A 24486-nucleotide genomic window follows, 5' to 3' on the forward strand; every position below is an offset into this window, starting at 1 on the left:
GGTTCAAATTTTCAGTATAATTTGTTTCATAATAACCAAATGAAAAGCAGGTACCGGCAACATTGGGTGATTGTTCTGTGAGTTTGATTCATTGATCTGCGGTACGAAAAAATTTCCTTTACGAATTGGAAAGTAGGGAAAAAAAAAAAAAAAAAAAAGCTAGAGAAAAACCAATAACGAGCATCATAAATTTAGTTCTTTATTATTTTCTCTAGAAATATCAATTGGGCCTTGTGAACTCTTTTTTTTTTTTTTGCATTTTCCTCCTATAAGCTTAACTCTGAAACTTATTTGCCTCTATTTTTGGCTTCTCTGGTGATTTTTCAGGCTACACTACACGTCAGCGAAAATAACGGTTGAAAATTAAAGAAAGCTTAACTTCAAAGAGCTTGGTTCTTAAAGCTAAGAACAGCAAAGAATCACTTCTATATACCATTACTGGAATCTATTTGTTGGGTTTCTTTCTTTTTTTGAAAAAAAAAAAAGGTCAACGTTTATTTAAAGCTCAAAAATAACCTAGGTGCCAGAATTGGTTGGGATTGAAACTTCGGATCAAATCGTTGTGCTTTATCTGGTTTCATGAACACTTGAGGAAAATAGGATAAGAAGTGAAGTATATATAATTTCTAATTGCAGAACCTCATATGAATATAGTCTAATTTCAGTCAAAAAAAGGTTATTGAACTACAACTTTTTTTTTGGTGCACAATTCATTTAAAGCTATGGGTCAGATATTAAGTTTAAGTGAGTCAAAAAATCACTCTCTTTGTCCAATTATCTTGGAAGATTCTATTAAGCTTAATCTTCACAGTGTGACTATCACAAGAACAAATAATAATCACATTAATAAAGCACTAAAGAAAACATCGGGTCATTCACTCACACAGGAGGATGAAGATATTCCTGATGTGATTAAAATTGAGAACATCAACAATTTTCTAACAATAAACTCTTTCAAGAATAAAGAGAAACCATTTAACACCAATATCAAAGAAAACAAAAAAGGTTCTTCAGATGAGCATAATTCATTATGCAAATATATTCAAAATCCAAATGTCATTGATTTTGAATTTCCATTCTTGCTTCAATTGAATTCCAATTCCAACATAAATTTCACTGTTGAATCAGACGGCAAATATATTGATGAGATCAACTCGAGAAATGAGTATCTATCAAATCAGCGACAAAGCGGTGCCGAAAAAGAGGATCAAAATCGTTTCTATAATGACGAATCCGATGATGATTCTGACGACGAGAAGTTCAATGATGCCATTGAGTACAATTCTATTCATAAAGATTCTTTTGTTGCAGATGATGGTGAGCTAATTGATGAAAAACCACAGCCAAAATCTGATAGACTGCAGCAGGAAGGAAAGGCTCAACAATTTGAAAATATTTCAACAGTATCGAAAAATAAAGATGATGCAGAAACTCAAAGCTTTGAATCGGATGATGAAGATGAATTCCGTCATTTGATTTTCAAGAAATTGTGTTTAATCAGAGGTCATAGTTTGAATGATATTTACGAAAAACTAGATCAATTAAAGTACAAAAACCTTGATCATACACTCAACACCGGTTCTAGCTATCTTCTGGAAAATTCATTTGAAAACGATCCCGATATTGAAATTATAGGCGATGTTTACAAAGATGATGATGATGAAGAAGAATCCGAGACTGCTGAAGCCAACGAAAAGAGAGAATCTGTGAATCATAATCACACAAAAACTCCAAAATTTCGATTCAGTTTCAATTATGAAATTCCAAGATCCTCTGATGGTAATTACATATACAAGATTTTTTATCAGGATATTAATATTAATTCAGAAGAGGTTTATGGAGATTTCAAACCCTTGATGGAATTCAGTGTTTGGATTAATGAAGAAGATGATAAGAAAAAAGCGTTGCCAGGGGCTGTGGAAAGCCATTCACAACATTCCTCTCCTATATTGAAGAGCAGTTCTGCCGTTTTTCAGCAAAACAATAGCAGCAGCACATCAAACCAGATAGCATCTTCAAGAGCCTCTTCAAGAATCCCGTCATTTAATTCACGAATACCAAGCGTATCATCTTTATCTGGAGTGTTATCAAATACCCTTTCTGACAAAAAAAAGAAAATTAGCATCGAAAATTTGATGTTGAAGCGGAAAAGCAGCAAGTCAATGTTGCCAGTAACCAAGAGAAATTTGGAATTATTAAATAAGGGATCCTCTAGTCCATTGGCCTCCGGTTCTGCAGATCTAACAAAAATCAATAGAGATGATAACCAACCTGTTGCTTCTTCTCCTTTATTTAGAAATAAAAATAACAACAAAATTATCATTGTTGGTGATAGCACCAGTCTTAGGGAACCCCTTACTTCACCAACTGATACTTTCCATACAGATACCATGACAGTTCAATATAAAGAATCAGATTTCAAGTCCAACATTCTTGATGACAGCGAAACTCCGACAAGTCCTACTAATGAACAATTTTCTGGACCCAGTGTCGACGTGATAACTTCTAGTGGTCTTTCAGCAGCCAGAAGTAGAAGAAAGAGCTTGAATCTCAGTCTCGGGAAAAAGAAAAGAAACTCATTCTTCGGAGGTATTTCAATTAGAGATAAATTTGGTAACGGCGAAGATGGGGGCGAAGAGTCTCTTGAGATAACTGATGGTAACATTGGAATTCCACGGGAAGAAAGCACATTTATAGATGATGAGGGTGACTATGATGTTCAAATCCAGGATATCAAAAGAACAAAATCAACAAGATCAATGAAGTCTAACATTTCTAGTAAATCTCTCACGAAGACTGGAAAGAATGCGCTTAGGAAATTGAAAAAATCTTTCAGCATGAAACGGCTTGGGGCAAAGGATGAAACCGCCAATCCTGGAGATATTGATGGAGATGTTAGGAAAGATAACATTAAAAAAACGGAAAGCAGTGTCAGTCTTATTTCCTACGCTAATACTAACGCAAGCGTTAATGCCGCTCAATCCATTCATTCTTCAGACGCGGAAGAGGATTCCAAATCTCAATTTGAGGATGACACCGTGGAGATTTTACAAGAGAAGAAAGTCAACTACGAACCCTACTTCATGGAGAGTAATGATGGTCCCGAATTCAGAAATGTTCTAGATGATATGGAAAATTATATTATGAATTTCAAACCAGTATTGAGAGATTATTTCAAGAAAACTGAGTGTTATTTAAGCTCTAATATTGAGGCAAACAACAACAGAAAGGAATATGTCGACACTCTTGCTGCACTCAAGAAATTTTTGATAAAAAATGATAGTGGGGGTTATGATCAGGACTTAAATGAATGCATCAATGATATGCTTAAAAGGTTGCAATTGGAAATCGAGTTTTGTGAACAGTACAACAAAGCAGGCGTGCTCAACTTGTTGAATTCCATGAGGAAACTTAGCAGTGACTATGAAGGTAATATGGTTACCGGTGGTGGAGACCTGGAAATGTCACAAGTTGATACAAGTGTCAGCAAAGAGTTTGAGGATGATATTTTCGATAAGAAATTTACTCTTCAGAAGAAAAAGTACAATGACAAGAGCAAAGAATACTACAATTGGTTGAATAAGTATTTGGCTAATGATAGATCTTTAATTAGCAAGTTGCCGAAGATTGGTAGTAATAATAATGCCAACAGTAGCAATCAGGGTGAGGTTAAATCATTTGCTGGTGATGATTCTACATTAAATGATTATAGTGATGATGAGTCGATAATAATTAATAGTGGTAGCGCAGTAGGAAATTCTACCAACAAGAGGCTATCATTTTCTTCAAAAAGAAACTCTATTGGTGGTGACAAATTTCAAGCAGCTAATAATATTGGGTCGATAGTTTCCAATTCAGATGCTACTGCAAAATCTAACTCGACTGAAAACAAAGATTTGAAGTACTTGAAGAGAAAGAAATCCTTTGAATTGGCCAGGCTTGATTATTTCAATTATCTTAATAACTACAAAAATGGAAATTTGATAGAAACAATGAAAATTAATATTCTAAAATTAATTAACGATGTCAATCATTTGGAGCTTAACCACAAACATAAACAGCAACAAATTTCTCAAAACGACTCCATCATGGAAATTAATAACCGGGTCCAGAAGCTAGATTTCCAATGGCAGGATGTGGAATCTAAAAAGAAACTTCAAAGACATTTAATAATGAATGCCAAAAATAATTCAGAGATGATTGACGCTTTGAACATTTTGAGCAAGGGGTCTATTGAAAATCCGGCATCCGTCGCGGATGTTGACAGTACCGTCGCGGGCACCAACCCCAGCCCGGTTTTACCTGACCACAAAGGCATATTGTGGACATATGGAGGAGGTAATCGTTCTGGTTGGCACAAACAATGGGTCGTGTTGGAAGATGGGTATCTCAGAGAATATGTTGATTGGAAAAAGGGAAAAGTTATTCGAGGTCCGCCGTTGGATATCCGATTTGGATGCATTAAGCCAAGTGTCTCATCTAGTGACCGTCGTTTTTGTTTTGAGATTATCACCACGAAGAATGAAAAGAGATTGTTTCAGGCTTCAAGTCAACAGGATCGTGATACCTGGGTTTCGAGCGTGAACGAGTGTTTGAACTTGTCCGTGAACAGCACTCATCTTGAACAATTGACCCACCAGATTGGTGCACAGGTTGAAGGTCTGGAAAAAAATTTTCTCAACGCAAATGCAACACGTAACCCATCTACTAATAAACAAAAAAATATTATCGATTTACCACCCTCATCTTCAGCACCATCACCTCCAGGTGATTCCAATATCAACAAAAATAATACCAGTATGTTTGGACGAGGTTCTAGGAGTTTCAAAAAGTCGACAACTCAAGGTTTTACTGGAGCTGGAGTAAATGAGTTTAGTGGTCATAATAGCGATATCATCAGCAACAACATGAACAATAGTATCGGTAACAACTATCAGAGCAACTATAATTCTATGTCGATAAACCAGATAAATAGTCAATACGCTGCCGCTACTAATCAATCATCTGATGAATCGCAACTTAATTACTTGGAGATCGTGAGACGGAGCCATAAATCCAATGTCGTGTGCGCTGATTGTGGATCAACGAAATCAGTGGATTGGATCTCGATCAGTTTACTAGTAGTAGTTTGTATTGATTGTTCGGGTGTTCATAGAAGTTTGGGTTCTCATTTGTCGAAAATTAGGTCTCTAACTTTGGATATATCGATTTTTACACCAGAGATTGTGAAGCTTTTACATTCTGTTTCCAACGAGCAAGCAAATAGTTATTTGGAAAAGAAATTAAAGGGAGATAAACTGGCGTTGATTAGCCCAGGATCCAGTTCTAATGAGAGATCATCTTTCATCGTGAATAAGTATAAGGAAAAGAGTTTTATTGAAGAGGACCCTAAAGTCAACTCTCATTTGATTTATGGTATCCATTCAAACAATGTTCATTTGATTTTGAAAAGCTTGGCGTGTGGTGGTAATCCAAATATGGTCGTTATAAAAGGCAAAGAAAAAGAGGTTGAATCAAGTTTGTTGGAGTATGCACTCACGCATTATTCTGGCACCTCATCAAATCCTATATTTGAGATAGCCGAGCTATTATTATTAAATGGGGCCAGCTGCGGAAATGAAGTGAAAGATAACTTGAACTTGATTAAACCTGCTAAGAATTTTTGGCAAGCGAAAATTGACAGATCTTTAGGTATTTCGTCAACAAGCTCTATACCTGCAACAGGAAGTTCCGGTCACATGAATACTAATAGCATGAGCTCAAGTTATTTCAACAGTGATCAAAATAATAACAATGATGATTTTCTTGACTCATCGCATCACATAACAAATGGTTTATCATTTAAAAAGGAAAAAAAGGGAAAGAAGAGCAACGGAATTCATTCCTATAGTTACAGTGATTTGAATGGGGGTAATAGCCAAGTAGCCAATGGTGATTCATCAACAAAAAAGAACTTTTCATCTCAGATTCCTCTATTTAGTTTCTCAAGGTCATCAAAAAAGAAAAATTTAGGCTAATGTAGAAACTATCAGTCTCTGTTTTTACTGGCATCTTTGATTCTTCTTTTTGATTGGGGGTTTTGTTTTTCTTGTTAGACCATTTCTTTTTTATGCACATCGTCATTTGGTTTGTCTATCATTTCATTTCTTCTTTACCATGATATTTGTGATTATCACTATGAAGGTTTTTATGTTCCATTCTATTTTCAGGGGAAATTATATTATATTTGAACATCCAGTGGCTCCTTATTTCCAGCGCATCACGGAAAACAAACGTTCCTATCTATTTTCATTTCTAATTTGTGTTGTTTACGTTTTGCTTTATTTGGTTTTCTTTGTTCCTTGGAGCAGCTTGTTAGGAATTATAATTGTTTTGAGTAATGGATTTGAAATAACTTGCTCATTTTATTAATATTCCAGAATTCTCCTAATTGATGACTATTTCATCAATTTGTTCCTTTTGCCTTTCTGTTTCTCTGGATGTGTTTTGCCCTTCAAATCAGTTATTCATAATTATTGGTAGCTGTTTGTATTATATTTTTTTTTTCAATTGTTTTTGTTTGTCTTGTTATTTTGTTTCTTTTTTGTATTTGTTGAATTATTGCTTTCAAACAGTTTAGTTAATCTCGTTATAATCTCAATCACTTTAATCTCTAATTATTATGTTTCTCACTTTTTTTTTTTCTTCCATTAATATAAATTTTTGTGTCTGATATATTTTGTGTATTATAGTTCCAGATTGTTTAGTTATTCTGACACAAAAATCCCGGTTTTGTGTCAACATGCAGCTGTGCCCCATTAGTACTTAACCCATAAAATGTCTGCGAAAATTCAAATTGGAGAACCCAAAAAGCATATGAAGTGAATGGTATATCTCTGATAGTTGTTTATAGTTTCAATATTGTCTTATTGTCTCATCGCTTTATGGTTGCTCTTTTATTAGCTTTGCTTTCAATCGTATTAATTATCTTCTTGTTATTATAAGGCCACCACAAGTACGCTAGAATTAATTTTTTTAACATAACTATTCCTAGGCTTTGGCTCTTGGAAGTATAAAAAAATAAAGAATTTTGAATACCACAGTGTTTTGGAGGTAAATAGTGGGCTTTGGAATTCACTAAGGAATAAGAGCTTTCAGAAAGTATTGAAGCTTTCGTATTCAGAAAATCACTTTAGAGCATTCTTAAAAAGATTTAATAGCGATTAATTTTTCTGCTTCCTATCTTGCTCCAAGTTGAAGTTTCGTTTTAGACAACTACTTCCTAGAGAACTCAGAGGCGATCGGTCTCGCGTTCCAGTCATGAGCATTGATCCAGCCGATGTTTTTAACATTAAGGAATGTATTGGAAGAGGAACTTTTGGAGAGGTTTATAAAGCGTATGAAACTTTTTGACCCATTTTTCTTATATTGTTATTCATAACAGTTCTAACAAGCTCTATAGGATTGACAAAAGAACGAATGACGTTGTGGCCCTCAAGGTTGTCAACCTTGAAGAATCCAATGAGGATATCAAAGTTTTGGTTCAGGAAATTGGGTTTTTATCTCAACTAAGATCTCCTTATATTACTACTTATTTTGGTACCTATCTTAGGGATGTCTCCATGTGGATTTCAATGGAATACTGTGGAGGAGGTTCCTGTGCTGACTTGTTGAGATGTCACAAAAAATTGAGTGAAGACGTTACGTGTTTCATTATCAGAGACTGTTTAAAAGGATTGAAATACCTTCATTCCGAAATGAAGATTCATAGGGATATTAAAGCTGCAAATATTTTGTTAACCCCGACAGGCCAGGTCAAATTAGCAGATTTTGGGGTAAGCGGACAGATCACTGCCACTCATGTCAAAAAACAAACATTTGTCGGAACCCCATTTTGGATGGCACCAGAAATGATTACAAGAAAGTTTGGCTATAATGAGAAGGTTGATATATGGTCATTGGGCATTACTGTTATAGAATTAATTACTGGGTCGCCTCCTCATGCAAGCCATGACCCGCTTAAAGTGTTATTCAGGATTCCAAGAGAGCCAGCCCCGGTATTGATTGGCGATGATTTTACTGAAGCAATCAAGGAATTTACACAATGCTGTTTAATAAAAGTTCCATCCAAAAGACCTTCGGCTGAGTGGTTGTTAAATCATCGGTTTATCAAGCATTGTCGGAGAAATGTTAATGCAGTGGCTTTAATTCAGCAAAAGCAGGATTGGTTTGCTAAAAATTCCAGACATAAGCCGTGCTCAAGATATAAAAAAGATCCTCTAGTGAATGATGTCTACAACGATGATTATAAGACTGCGTTTAAATGGAGTTTCACTACCAAGAATTTGTCAACCCCTGATATCATTAATTATGAGTTCTCTGATGAAATGTTATTCGATTCACCCCAAGTTTATTCCAGTTCATCAATTGTGAACACATCTTCTGTTGGGAAGAACAGTGGAAAAGACAGTAAATCTGTGCCATCAAAAAATTTATCATCCCCGGATACCAACGCTACTACGCCAAATGATAATGTAGATATCCCCTGTTCACAAAAAACAGTTATGACTGGAAAGGAAATGCAAATTGATTACTTAAGAGATATTTTACTTTATTGTTTGAAGAAGGTTTCCAATAGAGCAAAGACTTCTGGCACGAAAGAAACTGTCCTCCAATTAGCCAAGACCGTTGTGGAATTCGAACACCAACAAGTAGGTCTTAGCGAGGCTATAATAGAAGAAATATGGTTGAGAATTAATGGATTGAAAAATGAAGGATTTTTATAAATTTTTGGATGTTGAATGGTCTCAGGTTTTTATTTCTAGTTTAGGCTATTCGAATGAGTTTCATCAAACGATATCTGAACATAATTTTAGTGAGTTGCGTAAGTCGAAATTTACAAGGCCCTGGTGTAAGGCTGTCTATGCGAGTGTAAAGATGTCCTTTCAGCATGCATGACTTTCCTTTTGTGGCACCCAAGTGATGCTTTTTATTTTATTGATAATATTTATATTTACCAACTTTTGTCGTTCTCCAAAATTTATTCCATTGGAAATTTTTTGAGTCAGCTCACCTTCATTGAAAAAAGAAAATAAACAACAGTAATAGAAAATAAAGAGAAAATAAAGAGAAAACATGAAAGCAAACAGTTTCATTTGCCAAATATTATTTTGTGTTTTGGTTTCTTTAACCACTTCACAAGCTCTTGGTCTCCATGAGAAGCAAGACCAAATTTATGATGAGAAAAAAAATGGAATGATGGTTCCAAAGCATCACCATAAAATCTCTGATCTTGAACAGATTGGAAAATTAAGGGAACTAGGTTCTTTGAAGAAGGACACTGGCAAGAAGTTTGAGGAAATTGTAAAAAAAGTGAAATCAAGAACTAAAAACAGTTTCGGTAAGTAAAAAAGAAACATCTTCAATTTTCTCATTATCGATATTATTGAATAGAAATACTGACTATTACAATTTTACAGAAGATATTAAATATGTGATCAGCCAAGAGCAAGAGTCGCAAGCCAATGAAAGCACCCGTGCTCATCCATCTGATGCATTTGAAAGGGAGGCAGTTGACCCCCTTTGTACCAAAGCACAACATGACATCAACAATTCGGGGGATTTTGCATATTTGACTCGTACATGTGCTCATGTCTCAGGCGATATTTTCATCAATGAATATAATGACGCTGTTTTAGACTTTGGGACTCTTAGTTCGATTGGGGGCAGCTTGAAAGTTGCAAATGTCTCAAACTTAGTTAGAATTGATGCCCCAATATTGACAAGTATCAGGAGCAGCTTCAGCTTAAATGAGTTGACTTCTTTGACTTCTATAAATTTCTCTTATTTGAAATCAGTTGATAGTATTGAGTGGAAAATATTGCCTATATTGAGCTCTATTGGCTTTGATGCTGGATTAGATCAAGTCAAAAATATTTTAATTTCTGATACTTCGCTTGTTGGCTTTAGCTTGAAAAATAAGGTTAAAGATTTAGACTCTTTAAACTTAAATAACAATAGATTTTTGGAAAGTATTAGTGCCGATATTGAGACAATCACCAACGGGTTAACAATTGCAGCCAATGCTAGAAATTCTGTCGTTTCATTTCCATTTTTAGAGAAAGTCAGCAGTTTAACCATTAGAGATGTTAGCAACATCGATTTACCAAAGATCAAAGAAATAACTGGATCTGCGAAGTTTTACGAGAACTCCTTTCAACGCTTGAAATTACCAAATTTAACATCTATTGGTGGTACTCTCAGTATTATACAGAATAGAAATTTGAACGAAGCTGATTTTGGAAATGTTAATGCTGTTGATGGTGGTTTAATGATAAGTAATAATACTAATATGGAAAAAATCAATTACTTTGGTAAGCTAAAGTCCATTGGTGGAGGCATTCAGTTTATTGGTAATTTTAGGGAAGCAAGTTTCCCTAAGCTTGAACTTGTTAAAGGAAGTGCTATGATCAAAACTACTTCTGGTGCTTTAGATTGCAGTAAGTGGACAGATACTGATCATTTAATTATTCGTGGTGGTAATATTGTTTGTGCTTCAGGTGACAAAAAGGAAGTTTTACATTACGACTCCAATGACATTAAGGGTACTCTAAGCAAGTCAAAGACTATTGAAGATTCAGAAACTGAGAATGAAAATTTTGCAAACATTTTTACTTCAAGTTATGGATTGACTTTTGCTGGGTTGCTTGTTCTGCTTTTATAAAAGATAATTCACATATTATTATTTAGTTTCTTCTGTTTTTGTTTTACTGGTTTAATTATTTGAAATAAAAATATAAACAATATAACAAAAGACCCGATATAATATAGCAACTTGCTCAAACACTTGAGGGAAAAAGAGGGAAAAAAAATCATATTAATAGTAAAAAGTAACTTCAAAGGCAATGGTAATAGTAATTGTAATAACAATAACAATAATTATATCAACTCGCAGAACTAAAAGAAATGAATTTGGTTTTGAGAAACTGTCAGTGTTTACCCTTCCAATCAGGAGACTTTGGTCTAAGCATTTCAATTTCTGCGTCTTGCGAAACATTATGACCAAGTCTTGTGATATCCTTCTTGTATTGTTCAGGATCAAAATTATCAAGCAATACGTCGGGGCTCATGATAACCCAACCTCTCCGCAATTTTACTGGAGTATTAAGCCCAGTTCTTGAGGGTATGATATGCAACCTTCTATTTCCAGAAGCAAAATTTTCAGCGACCTTATACATTGAATCTGGAACTGAGCTTGGATTAGACTCTTCATCATCATCTTCAACTTTTAAATCTGGATTAATATTGCAATGAACCAAGTGTCCATCAGCGTCCCTTTTGACAGTTCCAGTTATGCACATACTGCAGTGCCACTGTTTTCTGGTGAGAATGGAGCTATCATCATCTTCAACTTTGTAGCTTCCATCGCTTTCCACATTTTTAGTGAACACTAGTTCCTCACTTCGACGAAAATGTTTGCTCCAAGAATTGTGCATACTTCCACTTCCTTGAATCAGATTAGTTAGTTCATTCAACTTGTGAGAAGATCCCCAAATATAGAGAAACCCTGGGCGTATGGCAAGCTTTTCAAGAGGGATTTGATTCAAAATTGGTAGAACTTGTTGATTTTCGGTTAATGAGCCAATCATTATGGTATCAAATACCAAATTGTGTTTATATATCCATTGAATCAATACCTGTACCATTTTTTCTGGAGCAACTCTGCATCCTAACGGTTGAGTGAAATGCTCAGAATTTTTCTTTTCTTTGAGATCCAATAGCTTCTTGAGCTTTGGATATCCTTCAACAGAAGATTCAATGTTTGGAATGTGATCAGTTGGGAATTGGCCATTGTGAATATACTGGTTAGAGAAGTCGTTAGGCTGGCCCCTTAGTGATCTGAAATAGTGTTGTTGTTGGATTAGCGGGAGACTATAATCATAACTTGGATAAGATTTACTTGGATCATATTCATCTTTGCGACGGCTTCTGGAATTCACACTGCCGTTGTTATGGCTATTGTTCTTGTTGAAGTTGTTATTGGAATATCTTCTAGGATTGTATTCTTGGTTTTGATGAACCAGAAGTGGCCTGTTATGCGTGCTGTACATCTTCTGGATTCGATTTGATTTATTCAATGTACATTCCATCAAAAATGTCCAAGATTTGACTGTTCACGAGTTTGGGAAGAAAATAAGGATCAGGGAAGGAAAAAAAAAACAGGAAAGAAATAATTGGAAAACACAATAATATGTATATGTGATATTAGAATAGAATAAAATAATTTAAGGCTGGAGTATATTTTTATTTTCCAAAAAGAAATAAACGAAAAAAAAGGAAACCCTCAAGACTTTGTTCTACTTAAACCGTGCACTGTGTTGATTTTTAAGTGTGTCGCTTGGTTATATATAGCACACTCTTCCCAACATGCATGAGCCAACGTTTCATTTTTTTTTTTTTTGTATTTGTGGCAAAGTATGCATTTTGGAGATTTCCTTTTTCCAAAGAGAACATAAAAAAACAATACTGGAATAACATTCTCATCACAAAAAAAACTATACGGCAGCTCGTTGACAAAAATGGTGATCCTTGATGAAAATTTCAAGGAAGAGATTTCCCAATTGTGGGATCAATACCAAATCAACAATGGTTTGGACTGTGAAGAAAATCTGGGGCTTCAAAGAAAGCCCTCTTTCTGTTTTTCAGCTTTTGGTTTTAATAAGGTTGATGGGTGTGTAAACAATCTCAGATCTTCGATTATTGCCTACTTGGATGACGTAAGTATTTATTCATCTAACCAAACACCATTTTGTTCCATGAATGAACACTCAGACTTATTGGGATACTAACTGTGGGGTAAAAAAGCCCAAAAATTCTGAAGAACTATTGAAAGCTCTCGAAAAGGTTAATTTCCACTTGAAAAATAATAATAATAATAATAAAAGTGTGATTAGATTAGTTCATAATAACTCTTTGAATTTATTGGCGATGATTGGCGCCAGTCTTCCCAAATCTCTATCTGAGCAAATCTCTATTTTCGACTCACTAGTCAGCTACTGTATCAGTATCAAAGATGATTTCATCAACATTGTTTGGCAAAAATATTCGGTGTGTCCAAGCCCAAATAAAAAAAATGATTTCTCCAGAAAAGTAGATTTGATTGTGGTTCATCTTGCCGAAAGAGATAAAATAGAAGTCTTGAAGAATGAGTGTTACGGTCACTTCATCAAAAATAAGTTTTTTCAGAATATTTCTAAGATTATTAATCTCTTTTTAATAAATTTGAGCAAATATCATAACAATCCAGAAATCAGAGCACAAGATGTGTTTGCTTTCTTACATAGGCTCTCTCAACTTGCATCTGATATCAGATTTTTGGTTGAACCTTGGCTTACAGAAAACAATCCACCAGAACCGGATACTATGAAATTGATAAATAAACTTCAGATATTGACTTTTGAATCCAATTATTCTCCACAAACGTATTTTCCATTATATATTTTGATAAAGCAACTTCTCTTCAGCGAGGATCTTGAATTATTGCAATACAGTCAAGAAGGAATCATTAATATTATAGAGCTTTCAAAAGGAAGCAAAATTATTGCTGGTTGGCTACTTCAAAGTGATATTTCAAATACGGTTTTTTTAAGATTATTCTCATATTTTAATCAATGTTGTTGCAATGATCAGTTTGACAGTCACTTTTTTAACAACATATTGCTGACAGGTTCTGGAAAATTAGAACTATCTGGAAATTTTGCGAGATTTAGTGATCATCTACGATTTGTGATTAATTTGGTTGGTCTGATAAAAGATTTTAGAGTTCAAGAATCATTTGCCAATAGTTTTCAACACCAACTTATTGATTTAATCGAAGAGCAATATAATTTTGATTCGCCCTTAAGTTATCGTGCTTTTGTTATGCTCGGTTATATATTTTTGATAATTATAGCACTTGATATTGAGTTTTATGAGATCATTGACTCGCAAATTGATAACAATAACAGCTATTTTATCAGACTTTTCCAAAATTTATTGATGGAACCAGAAAATGGTAAACTTGAATTTGAAATCCAAAATAGCTTGAGAATATTTACATTCAAATTTTTGAGAACTATCTTGTCAATTCCCGATTATTCTATCTCTTTTGGAAAATCAACTTTCTTTGAATTCACAGAAAGAACAATTGAGCTTGATGATACTGATAAGACCAATAGGATGCTTGATTATGTTAGACTTAAGGCAAGTGTTTTGAGTAAGTTCTCTTCAGTCATTATCCATCCAGAAACATTAACAAAGTATATTCATTTTTTGAAGCAAACAATGGATATTTACAATTCAAGAAAATACCTCACCCCATCGAATTTAGGTGATTATTTGAAGTTAGATACCTCAAAACCTTTTACGAAGTTCCTAATTGACTCGCTTTCAAGATATTACTTCAATGGCTTCCAGACAAATTTACAATTGAGTGAACTTTTAATTATGTTACTAACTCAATCGGTAACTTCCGTGGACGGATATTTAAGTCACGTCAAAAGTATTCATGGAAAAGAGGACGACGTTTCTAGGATTGTTGAGTTATTATACGATATAGTAAGTTTCTTATTTCTTGAAATAATATTTTTCGCTGTTAGTTACAATGATTTAGATTTCCTAACATCTTTAGTGCTTAACAATTATTGAGGATCCTGAATTCATTAACTTGGAAGATGCTGCTTTAATAAATAGCTTAGAAAAGAAAGATAAAAAAATCCAAGTAAATATTGCAGATTTGAGAAAGAATTTTGATTTATTTTGCTCAATGTATCTTGAATTGTTCACTGCTCTTAAAGCAAAAAATTTCTTGATGAATTACTTGATCTCAAACGAAGATTCAACCAGGTGCATCGAGCGTTGCTCAACCAGGCACACTAAGTATTAAAGAAGACCTAGAATATTTCCTTAAATCTATTGTTATCAACTGGTTACTATATTTTCAAACAGCAGTTAATAGAACAGCAGTCATATCCCAGATTCTAATAGAGTAAAGCCTGTATTTCCTCTCTTTCTATTGTTACGTAGAGACCAACAAAGAAGAACAAATTTCTTGGTACATTAACATGAACATTAAAAACGAAGTAACAGAAGCCATTAAAATAAAGCAAAATAGAAAGCAATTATATGATTAAGCATAGAAAATAGTGATGAAACAAAGGGAAATAATGAAAAAAATGCATTTCATATAATAAAGAACTGAAAAACTGCATATATAATATAACAATGAAAGGGAATTTTAAATAATAATCAAATTAAATAAAACAAATATCTAAAGTAGAGGTAATAGCGCAAGTTACGATTTCAATAAGCTCAATGATTTTTTTTTTTTAAGATCAGAAATGTCAAAAGATTCCTTTCTTGATTTTGTTGACCATGCTGTTTTTTGTAACATTCAAGCGCTTTTGTTTTTCTCGTTCAACGATTTCACGGACCAATTCAGCCAAACTTTCTTCAACCCCCATTCCCATTTCATTGTCGACACAAGAAAATCCGCAGTCCCAAGATTGTGCCAATTTACGGCCTTTTTCAATTAAAAATGGACTGGCAAGAGGGTCTTGTGAATGAGTACAAATCACGAGCAATGGTGGCACCTCGGAAGGCGTTATTGGAACTTGGAATTCAAGCTTTTTAAGGGGAATAGAAAGATCAAGATCATCAATTAGCTTCTTATTTTTAGATCGATATTTTGCCGTCTTTTTTTCCGAACTCAGCGACTCATTAGGGGTGTTGGATGATCCGGCAGCGGTTGGATCTTGTGAAGCAGACTGGCCTTCGGTGATTGTTATATTTTGCTCGGCTTCCGCTTGTCTAAGTGCCTTTTTAGTGAGTTTTTCTTCTTCAGCAGCACGCTTATTTGCTTTCCACAAGTGCTTTACCGAGGAAGTTAATGAAAAAATGTCGGTTTCACTTTTAGCTTCATGCTGCCTAAGATATAATTTATAACTCTTCCAAGATTCAAGGATCACGGATCGCATGCTTTCAAGCAATGAAAAAGATGATGCATCGTTTAATAGTGAGTCTGAAGCACTAAGTTGTGGTTGAACAGCGCCTGATTCCTCGGTACCTGATAAAGGTAGGGAGTCACAGGAGTCGTAACTTGGCGGCATTGTGCTTGGCACAGCAGAGTACACTAAGACATAGCCATCAACAAAGCCATTCAATTCACTGGCAGCGGAGCCAACAAGTAGAGCTTTTGTTGCTACAGCTGTTCTAGGGTCCCGGCTCAAGTTGTGTAGAAATTCTTCACCCAATCTGGCGCCGAGAGAAAGTTCAAGAAATGGCACAATCAAATCAGGATTGAATGCGGGGGTATCGATCAATTCCACGAGGACTGGAGATATGTGAGGAACTGGGAAATCAAGAGTGATGGCTGAATTTGTAGGAGATACAGTTGAACCAAGACTCAGATGGGAAATGGTGCTATTAATTGGGGGTGTGTGACCTGCACTTTTGGTAGAACTTTCCAGAGCAATTCTGCCAGAAAGCACTCGACTATTCTTGATTGAGGTGGTTGAGTTCACTAGCTGAACTGGATAATAGAAATCGTCGTTATCGAATTCTTTGAAATCAGAAGAATCATAGTAATAGGTGTAGAAATCTGATTGTAACGATAGATCTGATGGTACATTTTGGTTTTTTTTAATCAATCGCAAAATCCTTTCATTGTTATAATTTCCTTCGGAAATTTTTGTATGACTTAACACCGTTTCTATAGAATCGTTATACTCAAAAGCTTTTTTAACGCCTTGGGAAACACACAATTGATTTTTCTCACTTTTGACAAATCCATCAAGCGCCGCCGAATCTGCAAGCTCATCTAGTAACACTCTAGACCTTCGAAGCACTGGAGATAATTTGAACAAGGTGGTACTGAAATCAGGAGTCGGATAGTGAGTTTCTGGGAAGATTCCCGAAGTAAGTTTCGAGATATAGGAGGTTTTGCCCACCGAGGTGCCTCCAAGCACTGCAATTCGAAGTGGCCTATCCTCATTCAATAAGATATTCCGCCCCAGTTTCTTGGTCAATCTTGGATTTGGGGTTGACAAGGACGCAGAAGATGAATGTTCTGCCATTTTTAGTGTCTTAATACTGCCAGAGTAAGTTCCCGCACCCCTAATATCTGCTATTTCAGTGTAATTGATAGATGATGGATGCTCGGTGACCAAAAATCCGTGGGAATTTTTTTTTTTTTTTTCTAAAGGCGGGGGAGCCAATATCACGGAACGTCAGGGTATTTTTCCCTTTCGCTCGGCCGGCCGGTTGCACGCAAAAGGGAGTCATCTTCACTATCAACAATCAACAACAATTCCCTGTTTTGCACCACCAGTGCTTCTCAAATGCTCTTCGAAAAACTCTCATGCCTATTAGTGTTTGGCAGCAGTGTTTCTGCTTTCGTATTGAACCGTCCCGCTTATCAGTCCGTGTTGGATGATCATCAGCTTATCAAACATTCCGCCAATACCGACTTTGATACTCTCTTTGAAACAAAATTTCCGGAATTCTACCTGAAATACCACCTCAATCACAACTTATCATCTATCTTTAACCTTCACAAAACCCTTGTGGATATCCCATCGTTATCAACACACGAGCAAGCAGTAACTCACTATGTTGTTCGGTTCCTCCAGAAACGTGGCTTGACAGTCGAGACACTGAAATTACCAAACTCCACAAGAGAAAACATTTATGCGTACTACAATGATGGTGTCTATGGAAACAACAGTCACAGAAAAATATTATTGACTTCGCATCTTGATACTGTCCCACCTTACTTGGGCTACAACCTTGATGAGCTGACTGGAGTAATCACCGGCAGAGGTGCTAACGATGCCAAGGCTTCCCTTGTGGTACAGATTTACAGTGTTTTAGAACTTATTGAAGAAGGGAAATTGGATCCTTTGGAATTTGCTTTCTTGTTCGTGGTTGGGGAGGAAATTGATGGTGATGGTATGAAACATGCAATGGAAACTTTTAAGCTCGACAATGGTGAGCTTAAGTATTCTTGGGACGTAGCGATTTTTGGAGAACCAACGGAAAACAAGTTAGGTAAGGGCCATAAGGGTAACTATATGTTTGATCTTGCGATCAATGGTAAACCTGCTCATTCAGGCTATCCGCAATTGGGAGTTTCAGCTAACGAGATTCTTGTGTCTGTCTTGAATCAGCTAATGGTCAACTCCCATAAATATCCATCAAGTGATATACTCGGCGAAACTACTTTTAATATTGGAACAATGCAAGGTGGTATTGCTTTAAATGTTATCCCAGCTGATGCACATGCCAGACTTTTTTTCAGAGTGGCCAACGATTTAAATAAATTACATTGGATAGTCACAGAAATCATTGATAATGCTAATGCCAACTGGGCCATGAGATATCCTGGTTTTACAAGCCCGTTTATTGAAGTCCATAACTTATCCTCGAAAGAGCCTCAATTCTTGGATTACGAAGTCCCTGGTTTTGAATCTATTGTTTTAGCTTTTGCTACTGATATTCCTGATTTCACAATTCCAGTGAAAAGAAGATACTTGTATGGACCAGGCTCAATTTTTTCTGCCCATAGTGATCACGAGTTTGTTACAATTGATGAATTAATCGAATGTTTAGAAGGTTATAAAAAATTGGTGGTGTTCAATTTGGAAAACTTGTAACAATACTGAGAAACTCGAGGATCTTTTTAATATTCCGGATTTATTTGTGAAATAATGACGTTTAGCAGAATCTTTGGCGATTTTTTTGACACCCCAAGAACTTTCTGATTTCAAAAATGGTATTTGTGATAGAAATATTCTAGTAATTAGCTTATTTGGAGATTTTCTCGGTTCTACAGAATATTTTAGTTCATAAAATTTTGTGACATAATTGAATAAGGCTATGTATATATATTTACACTTACTTGGGCGTAAATAAAACACCTGGCTGTTGTCTGCACTTGGCACTGTAATCAATACATTGTCATGAACAATAAGAACCTACATGTTTCTAGCATAGGCAAGAGTAATAATCCTGTTCCTAAGCCAATATTTCATTTTTTCTAACCATGCACATTGTTCGTAATCTATGTAAATTACCTAGTAGGTTAACATGACAGGATTCAATCCAATCCGTTTCCTTATTACTAAAAAAAACCACATGAGATGAAGCTGAGGCACGGCAATTAAGCAACCTAAATGATGAAGCCTAATAATACAGAAAGTACCTTCATCTTCTCGCAGAAACTATAGTTTCTACTATATATAGTTTATATATATAATCAAGGTCACTGGCATTGCAAGAATTCCCTTTTCAAAAAGAGAATATTGTTTTCACAACAAAATCTCTTTCTCAAAATAGCATTATAAGAGTATTTTATCCAGGTAAAAAATAATAGTCAAAAATTGGATATCTCAATTCACGTTATTCATGACGCTCATTCAGTGATAGAAATAAACACTTGACCCAAGATTGCAGTTGCTGAAGAATTCTGTGCCTGAGGTTTTCAACTAGAAGATCTTTTTGAAATCATAAATTTTCCCTGAGATATTATTCTGTTTCGAGTGAAACAAGTTTCTTTAGTATCATTACACCGGGATAACATCAAAACACTTCTACCAAAAATTAGACTCATTTCCAGCCATTCTCATGACGCCCTTGAAAAGAGTGTTCTAATTGTTATCATTTGCTTCCAGTATTCTCTCTATCCTGCACTTCATCTTTATCTTTCAACTGTTCGCTAACCTCCTTAAGTTCTAATCTTATCTTGTCCTTTAAATCCTTCTGTTCCTTCATGGTTTCCCTGATGGATTCCTCAATGATCCTATTCACCTCCTCATCCTTATACAAGTATCCAGTCAACAACCCAGCGGTTTTGCCTCTGTTATGAGTGGTCAATTTGGGATCCTCGTTCAACTTTTTTGTGATTTTGCTAGAAATACTTTCCAGTAGCCGTGTAAAACCGCTAGTTCTCACTTTGTTATTGTGATCGTCATCACCATTGGGGGTCTTGAAACTATCATAGATGAGGTGCCGGTATCGGTCAAAATTACCTTTCCTCTTGAAGGCAGTAACTATCTGTTTGCTGTCGGCCATGATATTAACAGTTTCCTTCTGCCTCTTTTTGGGTATTAACCTGGCAAGATTTGGGTTTGCGTTGTGCCGTAACAGTTCTCCAGATTCTACGATTACGCAGTTTTTTTTTTTCTTTGTGTCCAAATCGGGTAAAAATCATTACTTATCTAACGGCCAGCCACTTATACATAAAACTGGATTTTTTTATTGATTTTTTTTTATCAATATTTCTTTCTCTTATCTTTAACAAAGTGTATTGTCTTTCATCAACATTGAAATACTTTCTATACCTCTAATAATATTACAAAAGAAGATGTTGTTGAACTACGGGGTTCTTGCACAACTCGTCATTGCCGTCCATGGGATGTCTATTCCTTTTGTTGACTCTTATTTCAAGTCTTCCCAATCAGTATTGGCTGGTTCTATCCAATCTACTCTTGATGATATTGCCAGTATCTCTCAAAAGCAACAACATGTCGACATCTCCAAGTTGCCACCTCTTGATTCCGAAGAATTGCAATCTTTGATCAACCCAGAAGACTTGGAATATCACGCTAATGTTCTTTACAACCTTTCAAAGACTTCCATCGATGAATTTGGCAACCCAACTAGAGTTATTGGCTCATCTGGTCACTTCGCCACCATTAACCACATTTTGAGTGTATTTAACAAGTACCATTGGTACTACGATATTACGGTTCAACCTTTCACCACCGTCATCAGCAAAATCGAATCCGCAAAACTTTATCTAAATAATGAAGAGCCAGCCAACTACGCTGGTTTGGACTTGACCCCACCAACCAAAAACAATGGTGAATTCGTCAATGGTACCCTTGTTTATATTAAGAATCAAGGTTGTGAAGATGCCGATTATGAAGATTTGGTTGCTGCTTACGAAAAAGATTCTTCCGTCGACTATGTTGCTTTGATTGAACGTGGTGTTTGTTCATTTGGTGACAAGTCCCGTAAGGCTGGTAAATACAATGCCCAAGCTGCAATTGTTTTCGACAACGAAGACACCGACGATATCTTGCACGGTACCCTTGGCGAACCTCAAGGTGGTGAAGTTCCTTCAATCTCGATTGTTCGTAGCCTTGCTAAACATTATATCGACAACTTCTTAAGCCAAGGTAAAACAGTTGATGTTTCTGTTGCTATCGATTCATATGTCAAGAGCGTTGTCACCAAGAACGTCATTGCTGAAACTAGATTTGGTGACAAGAATAATATTGTTATGGCAGGTGCCCACACTGACAGTGTCACAGCTGGCCCGGGTATCAATGACGATGGTACTGGTACCATTTCTCTTCTTGTCCTTGCTGAACAATTGACTAAATACCGTCCAACAAACGCTATTCGTCTTGGTTTCTGGGCTGCTGAAGAAGAAGGTTTGATTGGCTCCACATATTATGTTGAGCAATTGACCGCTGAAGAAAATGCTCGCCACCGTTTATTCTTGGATTACGATATGATGGCTTCACCAAACTACGCCTATCAAGTCTATGATGGTAATAATATTGACAACCCAGCTGGCTCCCAAGAAATCAAGGACTTGTATATTGATTGGTATGTTTCCCAAGGCCTCAACTACACTTTGATTCCATTTGATGGTCGTTCTGATTATGCTGCCTTCATTGAAAACAACATCCCAGGTGGTGGTATTGCAACTGGTGCTGAAGGAATTAAAACTCCTGAAGAAGTTGCTATGTTCGGTGGTGAAGCTGGTGAATGGTATGACCACTGTTACCATCAACTCTGTGATGATTTGACCAATGTTGACTATGAAGCTTGGGAATTTAACACCAAATTAATTGCTCATTCTGTGGCTACTTATGGTTTTTCTTTAGATGGATTCCCAGCCAAGAAAGCCGCCAGTGAAATTAACACTCAATCTAAGGAAACTCCGCAATTCAAGTACAGAGGTGGTAACTTGATTTTCTAAGAACTTCACTCTTAGAGTAGAACTATTTTTTTTTTCTTTTATCATTAATTATTCTCCCCTTTGTCAAGAACAGAAGAGTTCTCGATTCTTTCTAACCATGTTATATGATAACCATTATTTTACTAAAGCATAATATAAATTATAGAAAAGATACATCATCGAAATGATTGTCTAAAGACCCTTTGTATTTGAACGAATAATCAAAGTTACAGCAATATAATTCGCTAATATCAAGGAGAGCAACATGTACAGATCCTAGCTGGACGTCCTTCAGAGGATATAAGGATGTATTATTAGTAAACTAAAGTTTTTTGCATTATAAAAAAAGTGACAAAATAACGATCATCTAATCGTCGATTGATAGTCGGATTGTTCGATGAGGAAATATTGGTACCAAATGTTATAAAATACTAATTATATTGTATTTTTTTAATAGCATATACATTATTTAATATCAGGAGGGTAGTATAGTCGAGGTTCTCGACTCGTTCTATTACCGCTTCCCTCTTGCCTTCCCTTGAGACTCACTTCTCTATATAATTGTATATAGTTGAAAAAGTGAAGGTATTTCTCACCATAGATGATATAAACTATGATATTAGAATGTCTGCAAGATCTGAATTAACAATAGGCAAGGAAGACAAATTATGTGCATATTACGGGGTACCAATAACAGTTATTTTAATCAAAATAATGTTGTTATGGCCTTCAATGGAACACAACAAGTATTAAGATCATTGTGTTGCATCGGGCTGTGAACCATTCAAAGGTGGATTAATAAAATTAAACCAAGAGTACACATCATGTAATCTAATTTTAAATCTAGATTTTAGTTCATAAAATTTAGAAATCAATGAGCACCTTTATGAAAAAAGACGACCCGAAATATCCACATCCATTCACCTATCCAGGAAAAATTGATCGATTATTGACCTACATGTACGATGCCATAATGAGAGGTATATATAGAGTACTGGATGGTTCAAGACATGGAAGGAAAGACTCAGTAATTCCGCCAGGACTTCAAAAAACCCATATCTTAGCAAGCTACTGCAATGAAATCATGATATTGAGTGCAGCATAAACTTGGGATATAATACTAAAGATGTACAGATATGTACAGGCATAGACTCTAAGAGATAATAGTTGTATTGGAATTAAATAACCAAGACATACACCATCTGAACTCTTAGAAGCTATAGCACGTTGCACAAACAAACACTTTAACGCGATAGTAAATCCAAAGAAATCAAGAGTGATCAACAGATCGTCAGCTATTAGTTTCTTATCATATAAGATAGAAAAAGAAATGTTTCGGATGATAAAAAATGATTTAATTGGAAAACTACTTTATCCAGAAAACCCAAATTTTGACGGTAGAGCAACAAAGTCACGAGCCCTAGTCATATTAGTTGAAAATTTGTGTAGTGATCTTTCAGTTTATGAGGTTTGTTTACATATAATTAGATATTTAAAGTAAGTTGAAGTGGTACATGAAACAAATCATAATGATGAATTAAGGTTAAAATCAGCTCTCGAGTTATACCCAAGGAGTGCAATACGTCACAATCTCTTTATATTAGCAAAAACCGTTAATAGAAATTTGGAAAATTCGAATTTTCTTACGTATATATGTTAACTAGTTACATTTGAATAAATACCAGCAATTCTTACGATGTTACGCATACAGATGTATAGTCACAGGTGACTGTGACATAGACGCCTTTAATAATCTTTAAAGGTGTTAATATGGAAAACATAACATCAGATGAACGGAGATTTTCCCGGACAGTTATTAGAAAAACGCTGCCCTATTTCAGATAAACTTAAACAATATATAGATTTTCAAATTAAAGATTTATTAAAATCAGAATAAAATTAACTGATCTAATTCATGTTGGGAATAAGTGCGGATTTCCGAGTCGGAATCGTGATCTTCCGTTTAGCACGTTACTGGCAATAACATCACAGTGTTGATGATTGTAATTTAATCTCCTTACATTTGTATTATTGATTGAAGACATATTCATATATTAGTTCTTATTGTGACTAACTGGTAATATTGAAAGGTAGTCACAATGGTTTTTTGGTTGTGTATATTCCAATCTGAGCTTTATTGAACTTAGAATAATCACGTTGATCTCATTCGTCTTGATCCTTTCACTCTTAGCTCCCCCTCCCCCTCCTAAGATTAGGTAGGATATTATATTATTATATAGACATTTGAGCTATTTCTATAATCAACCATAATAATTGTTAATCTCGGTAATAATCATGTTAGAGATCTTTGACAGCTACATTGGCAAATGGTACACTTTCTATTGCTACAGTTAGACATACTCATGAAACTTATTATTACTTATTCTTGCTCTGGATAATGGCGAGTAAATATTAAAATAATAGAATGGAAAACCGTACAAATTTTACAGTGTTCTTATTAATCAATCCGTAGATTGGATTTGTATCAAACTTAGAGTTTT

The 24486-nt window shown here is 35.3% G+C and overlaps 9 protein-coding genes across 9 annotated transcripts; 6 read left to right on the forward strand and 3 right to left on the reverse strand. All coding sequences in view use genetic code 12, as the record gives it.

Moving 5' to 3' along the window:
- Positions 1-722: 722 nt before the first annotated feature.
- Positions 723-6017, forward strand: DASC09_062380 (GTPase-activating protein; the record flags this gene model as incomplete). The annotated part of the gene is made up of 1 exon (XM_064999822.1): positions 723-6017. The coding sequence occupies one exon, from the start codon at positions 723-725 to the stop codon at positions 6015-6017; it is 5295 nt and encodes a 1764-aa protein (XP_064855894.1).
- A 1282-nt stretch (positions 6018-7299) lies between these two features.
- SPS1 (putative serine/threonine protein kinase SPS1) lies at positions 7300-8765 on the forward strand (the record flags this gene model as incomplete). The annotated part of the gene is made up of 2 exons (XM_064999823.1): positions 7300-7376; positions 7442-8765. The coding sequence occupies 2 exons, from the start codon at positions 7300-7302 to the stop codon at positions 8763-8765; spliced, it is 1401 nt and encodes a 466-aa protein (XP_064855895.1).
- A 349-nt stretch (positions 8766-9114) lies between these two features.
- Positions 9115-10702, forward strand: DASC09_062400 (Sps22 protein; the record flags this gene model as incomplete). Its single annotated transcript, XM_064999824.1, has 2 exons — positions 9115-9379; positions 9459-10702. 2 exons carry the CDS (start codon positions 9115-9117, stop codon positions 10700-10702), a joined length of 1509 nt encoding a protein of 502 aa, XP_064855896.1.
- A 265-nt stretch (positions 10703-10967) lies between these two features.
- On the reverse strand, positions 10968-12089 carry KAR4 (Kar4p; the record flags this gene model as incomplete). Its single annotated transcript, XM_064999825.1, has 1 exon — positions 10968-12089. The coding sequence occupies one exon, from the start codon at positions 12087-12089 to the stop codon at positions 10968-10970; it is 1122 nt and encodes a 373-aa protein (XP_064855897.1).
- A 468-nt stretch (positions 12090-12557) lies between these two features.
- Positions 12558-14902, forward strand: DASC09_062420 (uncharacterized protein; the record flags this gene model as incomplete). Its single annotated transcript, XM_064999826.1, has 3 exons — positions 12558-12755; positions 12844-14574; positions 14648-14902. 3 exons carry the CDS (start codon positions 12558-12560, stop codon positions 14900-14902), a joined length of 2184 nt encoding a protein of 727 aa, XP_064855898.1.
- Positions 14903-15359: 457 nt separating this feature from the next.
- On the reverse strand, positions 15360-17090 carry DASC09_062430 (uncharacterized protein; the record flags this gene model as incomplete). The annotated part of the gene is made up of 1 exon (XM_064999827.1): positions 15360-17090. The coding sequence occupies one exon, from the start codon at positions 17088-17090 to the stop codon at positions 15360-15362; it is 1731 nt and encodes a 576-aa protein (XP_064855899.1).
- A 264-nt stretch (positions 17091-17354) lies between these two features.
- On the forward strand, positions 17355-18668 carry DASC09_062440 (uncharacterized protein; the record flags this gene model as incomplete). The annotated part of the gene is made up of 1 exon (XM_064999828.1): positions 17355-18668. The coding sequence occupies one exon, from the start codon at positions 17355-17357 to the stop codon at positions 18666-18668; it is 1314 nt and encodes a 437-aa protein (XP_064855900.1).
- Positions 18669-19671: 1003 nt separating this feature from the next.
- SHG1 (Shg1p) lies at positions 19672-20085 on the reverse strand (the record flags this gene model as incomplete). The annotated part of the gene is made up of 1 exon (XM_064999829.1): positions 19672-20085. The coding sequence occupies one exon, from the start codon at positions 20083-20085 to the stop codon at positions 19672-19674; it is 414 nt and encodes a 137-aa protein (XP_064855901.1).
- A 292-nt stretch (positions 20086-20377) lies between these two features.
- APE3 (aminopeptidase Y) lies at positions 20378-22006 on the forward strand (the record flags this gene model as incomplete). Its single annotated transcript, XM_064999830.1, has 1 exon — positions 20378-22006. The coding sequence occupies one exon, from the start codon at positions 20378-20380 to the stop codon at positions 22004-22006; it is 1629 nt and encodes a 542-aa protein (XP_064855902.1).
- Positions 22007-24486: the final 2480 nt, after the last annotated feature.

This window comes from Saccharomycopsis crataegensis, assembly GCF_037102585.1.
Source record: "Saccharomycopsis crataegensis DNA, jcf7180000000098, whole genome shotgun sequence".
Lineage (NCBI taxonomy): Eukaryota > Fungi > Ascomycota > Saccharomycetes > Ascoideales > Saccharomycopsidaceae > Saccharomycopsis > Saccharomycopsis crataegensis.